This window comes from Cyprinus carpio, chromosome B22, assembly GCF_018340385.1.
Source record: "Cyprinus carpio isolate SPL01 chromosome B22, ASM1834038v1, whole genome shotgun sequence".
In the NCBI taxonomy this organism is placed as follows: Eukaryota; Metazoa; Chordata; class Actinopteri; order Cypriniformes; family Cyprinidae; genus Cyprinus; species Cyprinus carpio.
In genome coordinates, this window is record NC_056618.1 from 855314 (window position 1) to 862901 (window position 7588).

At 37.9% G+C, this 7588-nt stretch overlaps 1 protein-coding gene across 1 annotated transcript in view; it reads right to left on the bottom strand.

Moving 5' to 3' along the window:
- The window catches only part of LOC122141446, a 12885-nt gene extending 7871 nt beyond the window's left edge, over window positions 1-5014 (bottom strand). The window contains exons 1-2 of the mRNA XM_042748923.1: window positions 4789-5014; window positions 1632-2027 (exon numbers count right to left, since the gene is read on the bottom strand). Coding sequence (XP_042604857.1) covers window positions 1632-2027; window positions 4789-4987 — 595 coding nt within the window. The 5' untranslated portion in view covers window positions 4988-5014. The remainder of the gene's footprint in view (window positions 1-1631; window positions 2028-4788) is intronic.
- Window positions 5015-7588: the final 2574 nt, after the last annotated feature.

Below are 7588 nucleotides of genomic sequence, written 5' to 3' on the forward strand. Positions count from 1 at the left end.
AGGTATTACTTTAATCAGCATATTTTTTATATTTGCCTTAAATTGATTGCCGTTACACTTTTTAACTTTATGAAGGACAATATTTTAAACTGATTTAAACCATTTCCTAAACTGATTAAATGTACATGTCTCCATTGACGTCAAAGTCTTACATGAATGTTAGTATTATATGAAAGTTTGTATGTTGTTACTATTTATATTTAGTTATTATTCAAGTGAATTCATTTTTAAGAGTGTATATATGTTGTTATTAGATTAATATTTTACTTTGGCACAAATATGAAATGTTGGAAAAATGCAATGATACTTTTAAATATGAAATTAAACCACCAGTAGGTGGTGGCAAGTCACTGTCTTACTGAGTGAATCATTGATTCAACCGATTCGTTCAAACTGCTGATTCATTCAATAAATGAAGCAAGTAGCCGTTTTTATAAATGGCTCACTGAATCATTGACTCGTTCAAAAATGCTGAATCATTTAGTAACGAAAGACTGTTCTGTGTTGCTCGGAGATGCGGGACTGTTCTGCTGTGGCTTTGTTTAGAACTATTTTCTTTAGCGAAATGGAGCAAAAACGATCCATAATGTGTCTAAAATGTAAGTCAGTTAATATATTACTTGTTTATTTAACTAAAGTTGTATAAAATCAATATCACATTTGCAATCGAGCTGAAAGTCAGGAAAACATCACTCCTGGTCGTGTGATGTTGCATATTAAATTTATATTTTTCCTACCGCAGTATGTTCGTTTCTTTGTGTGTTGTTGTTGTGCTTATAGTGTTGATTTCTCTGAGTCAGACAAGGAGCCTCAACTGACTCGACCTTGATACTGTCAATACATTATCCGTTATTAGTCACCGTTTCCACTGAAAGTAATAAAATCAGAATCATTCTCGCCAAAGTTTTGGTGCTGTCCTAGTTATTGTTTGTTATTAAAATTCTGATCAGGTTACTTGTCCGGTCGGGCAAGTTAAATTCTCTTTCACTTGCTCCTTCACAAAATCCACTTGTCCCGGTCAAGCGTTAATGTCGAGCCCTGACATGTAAAACAAACATTCCTTTACAAAATAAAGCTTCACACTCTTGTAGGGAAGGCCTTGTAACCTATGAGGCTGTACTATTGAGACCTCCAGATATCTTAAAATCACTACAGCCTATGTTCATCTGGTGTTAAGATACAGTTTTGGTAATCTTGACAATATCCAGTGTCCTGCAGAGTTTAGCTCCAAACCCGAATCAGACATCAGAACCAGCCAATCAGGTCCTTCAGACTCACTAGATACTTCCAGGCAAGTGTGTTGGAGCTAGTTGGAGCAACACACTGCAGGACACCGGCCCTCCATGAACAGATTTGGACACCCTTGGTTTTGTCGCTGTGGGACCATAAATGATGTGTTACATTGCTATTCACTAAAAGCATACCAATCAGAGTTGAATTTGATTTTATAGACGTTTTTGTTGCTTGATGTGTTTACGATGAAAACTGACAGAAATCAATTTGAGCAGTAAATGTCCTTTGACACATACAATAATGTAGATACACTAATATACAAAAGAGAGAAAACATGTCTGATCATCACTGTTCAATTAGTACACAAAGAAAAGGGTGATTAACTTCAAGTGACTCACCATTGACATGCACATTGAATGTTTTTATGGTGTTGCTATTGTTGCTGCTTTTATTGTTGATGTTTGTGCTGTCACAGTTGCTCTTTCTGTTCAAAGGTACACTTTTGCCTGTGCTGTTGCCTCTAATGATCTCTGTCTCATAACGTCCAGCGTGTTCAGATCTGATGTCTGTGATGATCAGAGATCCAGTCTTATAGTCCACATCCAGTCTGTCTCTGAATATCTCACCTTTACCATAATACAGACAACTAGTACTGGGCTCTCCATTGATCAGAGCTATGCGAGTGTCTTCAAAATACCACAGCACTGTTTCATTTGGTTGTTTAACATCAGAAGGTAGAGTAATATTTTCTCCCTCCATCACTGACTTCTCTTCGCCTGTATCACCAAACACAACTGCAGACACAAATAAACAGTTACTTTATTTTTTTGTGTATGGAATTAAGTTATTCAGAATTCAACAATAACAATTTTTGCTTTGTGAAACCCTGCATCTGAACAGTAATTCATTTCATTTTATGATGTAATACAGGGGTCGGCAACCTACAGTACGCGTGCCAACAGTGGCACACAGAGGGATAATCGCTGGCACGCGAGCAATAGGGAAAACTGCATACTGACGTACATTTTGAGGTAATAACTTATAGTCACACAGCCTGACAGGAGCTATAAATACTATTAAAGTGTGAGAATTAACTTGCGCTAGTCAACGGACGGATGCGCGTGCGAACGCTGCACATACTAGGTGCACGTTTACGATAGAAATGTTAAATGGCCAACAGCTATCCAGTGACGCAAACTACTCGCATTTATTTTATTTCTCAAGTGGCTTTCTGGCCATTATGAGAGCAAGAGATGTGTAAATTGTCTGCGTCTGTCTCTCTCTACAAAAATATGAAGCCGAGTTTAGTTACCTAAAAACAGCGATTTTACACCCCTCCTTGCTGAGAAATATAAGCGATTCCGCATAGATTAATAAAAATCATGTGGCAGCGCTGACAAGAAGTTTCTGAACTTCTGAATGTTACTTTTTGCACAGTGCGATCTCAGATGTGTGTTCCAGTGGTGTGTGTGTGAGTAATATAGCGCGGCGATTAAACTGAATGGTTTTAATGCATTTGGCTTTTCACACACACACACACACACACACACACACAGTGGTGTTCCGTACGGTCACACGTATATCTGTTATTCAAGAAACTTTTGAAAAGTTTAAAAAACAATTTCTGAAAAAAATCTTCAGAAACTATTTGCATGAACATTTGCATCAAAATAGGCCTACCTTTTTATCGTATCATGTAGGACTATAAATGTGTATGTACTGTAAAAAGCATTAATGCATACTGTATAATACAGAATGCATTAAAAGAGGAGGGTGTGGTTTGCGGTAGACATTTGGGACAGGTCCAAACTCGTAGAGCACTTACCCGTAAAAATTAGAAATAAATTAGATAAAAACAATAAAAATAGAATGGATGCGTGTATGTGACCCATAGAAAATACCAATAATGTTTTCAGTGGTTTAGAGCAGTGGTTTTCAAACTTGTTCCTGGGGACCCACAGCTCTGCACATTTTGCACGTCTCCCTAATTTACACACCTGATTCAGGTCATCAGCTCATTAGGAAAGAGCTCCGTGAGCTCAAATGAGTGTCAGATAAATGACACATGCAAAATGTGTAGAGCAGTGGGTCCCGAGGAACAGGATTGAAAACCACTGGTTTGGAGCATGCGCAAAAGCAGCACGAACAACAGAACACGGGGATTCAACACAGACTGTAGAGACTCACATCACATGATGCACCTGCAGCGCTTCTGAACGGAGAGAGAGAAAAAACCCCACAACATTACGCAACAAGTTGTTGTGTGTGTGACTATGCACGCATAATACTCGTCATTGGTATGTCTAATAGGCGTTTGCTAAGTTTGGGTGAGGGGTTAACGTATAATAGTAGTATTAAATGGTAACATTCTGTTGTTTTTTTTTTCCGGTGCTCTCCCTAAAACATTGGGAGTGTTGACTGCTAGTCCGGGCGCGTTTCACGTCCTGTCCACGGATCGCATTGCTGCTTTGTTTTGTGTTGGTTTTGTGTTATATTTTGTTTCTTTTGTTTTGTTCAAGTTATCTTTATTTACATTTGGCTAGAAGTGATGCTCTCTGCTCTTCTTTGCCTTTGTAACAGTTTTTTATTTTTTGTATTTTATTTTGTTGATTTCTATTTTGCATTTTGTATCTTTCTAGTTTTTGTATTTTGTTTTGCTACTTAGTTTATTTTCTTGCAAACTGTTAGAACCAACTGTTTCTCATGCATTTTCTTAACTCTTTTGATGAATTTATTCATTGTAATTTGACAGCAAATAGGCCTTGCCCATTTCTTTTGCAGTTTTGTTCATTCTTATTTTGTGTTTGGGTTTTGTCATTTAGTTTGTTAAATCAACATATGGGCAGTTCAGTGCCATGTTTAATAATTCTGTGTGCATTTTAGTGACTCTTTATTAAGATTGCTCTGTTCTTGTGTCACAGGATCAGGGTGCCAGGATCAGATTTAATAAAGTTAATTGTTTTGTATTGTTACCCATGTCTCTGAGCGTCTATTTGGTGAACGAACTTGCGTGTCCTTTAGAGACACTAATTTCTCTGGGTGGAATTCCCAGAGTGGCGTAGTTTGGCAAAATTATCCTTTAAATTCACCCGTGGGTTGCCACGATTGTTATGCACCGATATCAGTATGGTTTTGATGCAAAATAAACTAGGTTAATAATACATTATAAATGACACGGGCACAGCGCTTATAACCACAGAGAGGCCCCGCCTTAACAGTTTGCGCTACGACGTAATGACGAAATACGTAACGTAGGTCTATAAAAACATGATAACGGCTTGACGAAGCGATGTGCTTCGAAAATTTACGATTTACTTATGGTTTCAATTTATATTCAGCTCTATGTTTTTCGCGGGGCAAGACCTCACATACAGACGAGGCGCGGCTGGTTAAGACTGTCAAGAGCAGTTAGCCAAGGGACTGGTAGTTTTACGTATTGGATTGAAATTAGACCAATCTATCTTTTTACGTAACTTCAAAACATTATAGTCTTTAAGAAAGAAACACTAGACTAACTTTCAAGACTATAGTCTAAAGTATCGTCATCATACTTACGAGATACGAAGAGAAGCACAAAACAAACGGTCTTCATTTGTCTCTGTCTTAAAGATGTCAGGTATTTTCCAGAGTCACTAATCAAACCGGAGTCAACGTGTGTCACTTTATGTTTGGTCTGAAGTCTAATGAAAAAACGGTGCAGCCGACTGTGATTTTTACACGCAGACAACTCAGGTGTTCTGAAGACGCTGGTCATTTCTGGCTCCTCGATCGGAGGTTTACATGGATGGGATAGAGGTGGTGTTTGGGGTGGTTTCTGGGTTGATGCGCCGACTTACGGTAATGGGAGGATGTGACGTAGCAGAAACGAGTGAGAGTGAGAGTGAGATGGAGAAGGAGGAAGCGGGAGAAACAAATCGTGGATGGGAGAAAGTTATTTCTAGGAAAAAAACAAAAGAGAAGAAGATCTAATAGTGATAATAGTTTAAATGCTAAATCTCTGAAGTCAGGTGAGGATAACACTGGAGGAAATGTAAGACAACAGGAAGAAATAAAGGTAAAACTACAGTTTGATTCGCCATGTTCGTTGAATCCATTGAAACTATCAAAAGCGTTATACAACGCTGTAGGAACTGTGTCAGTTAAGCCATTAAGAGACGGAAGTTTAATCATTACATGTGTTGATAACAGACAAAAGGACCTTTTGATTAAAATGACGAGCTTGGAGGGGAACAAAAAAAGATCAAGTGTGGATTATGGGAGAAGAAAAGAATATTGCAGGGAGTGATCACAGGGGTCCCAACTGAGTTGACTAATGATGAGATTATGAGTAATGTGACTGGAGCTAAGGTAGAAAGAGTGAAGAGGTTAATGTATAATAAAAACGGGATTAAAAAGGAGAGTTTATCCATACTGTTATCCATGAGAGAGGAGACGTTACCGACAAGAGTTAGGGTAGGATATATGAGCTACCAAGTACGTGAGTACATCCCACCCCCACTCAGATGCTTTAAATGTCAAAAATATGGGCATATAGCAGCAGTATGTAGAGGAAAAGCCAGGTGTGGCAAGTGTGGAGGGGAGGACCATGAGTATGGTAAATGTAAGCAAGGTGTTAAAGTTAAATGCTGTAATTGTGGAGGAGAGCACAGTGCTGCGTACAAAGGGTGTGAGATGCACAAACGCGCAGTAGAGGTTCAGAGAATTAAAGTAGAGGAAAAGGTAACATATGCCGAAGCAATTAAACAAGTTAAAGGAAAAAAAGAAGCAGAGTTAACAGCAGGAGTTGGTCCCGGAATAACGGGACAGAATCAGCAATGGTGCTCTCAGGAAATTAGACAGACCAGAAAAGAGGTTAAGTCAAAATATATCGCAGTGGACAATGTAAAGTTTATAGCCTTCATAGCAGAAGTTATCAATTGCTCTGCTCAAACAACAAGCAAAAACTGAGAAAATCAAAATCATAATAAAAGCAGCGCAGAAATACATTGGTGTGGGGGAAATAACTATAGATAGCATCAATGATTTACTACTAGCCGAAGTTGGACGAGAGGAGTCACAAACATTATGACTCTGTCCATTCTTCAGTGGAATGCCAGAAGCATAATTGCTAATGGTCAGGAGCTAAAGAATTTTATTGAGGAATTAGAAGTCAAACCCAATATTATTTGTATACAGGAGACATGGTTAAAACCAACACTAGATTTCATTATATATGGATATACAGTAGTGCGCAAAGACAGGGATACTACAGGAGGTGGAGTGGCTACATTTATTCAACAGGGGATAAATTATAGAAATATTGAATTTGAATGTGCTGGTAGATGTAGAAGTAGTCTTGGTGGATATATGGATAGGTAGAACTAAGATTAAAATCATCAACTTTTATAATCCTTGTAAAAAATCGTGAGAGAAATGCTAGATGGGATGTATGAGGGCGAAAATGGAAAGGTAATTTTATGTGGAGATTTTAATGCTCACAACACTCTGTGGGGAGGAACAAAAGTGGATGAAAAAGGGAAGTACTATTGAGGAATTTATGGATGACAATAAATTAATATGTTTAAATGATGGAAGATGTACTAGATTTGATGCATATCATGGGACAGAATCTGCGTTAGATCTTACGATAGTATCTGATCAGATAGCAGGGGTTAGTCAGTGGGAGGTTAAGGAAAGCTTTCTTGGCAGCGATCATTATGTTATCTGGTTAAATGTTGGGAATAAAAATTGTGTCTAGAAGATAACTGGTTTTCAAGATGGAAAATGAGAGAAGCAAATTGGGGGTTGTATAGTTATAAAGTGAATGGTAAGATGATGGAGATAATATCAGATAGGAGTTGTGATGTTGATTAATTAAACTCAAAAATAACAAATGTATTGTGTGAGGCAGCGGAGGAGGTTATTGGTAAATCTTCTGGAATGAGGAAAAGGAAAATGGTACCTTGGTGGTCAGATGAATGCAAGGAAGCAGTAAAATTCAGAAATAAAGCCTTCAGAAATGTAAAGTCAAACCATTCATATACAAATTTAATAGAATTTAAAAGAGCACAGGCAAAGGTTTAAACAAGTTGTAAGAGAGGCAAAAAGGAAATATTGGTGTGAATTTTGTGGTAAGATTGGGGCAGAAGTTAAAGTGGGTGATGTTTGGAGCATGATTAGGAAAATGGGAGGAATGAGAAGGGAATTCTCTATACCTGTGATTAAAAATAATGAAGTTGAGGCAGTGACTAATCAGGAGAAAGCTGAGATGCTTGCTAAAGGGTTTGTCAAGGTTCATAGCTCAAAAAACTTAAACAGATGGAGAAGTATCATGGAGGGTTAAAGTAATGGAGGAAAATAAAGGATTACTAGGGAA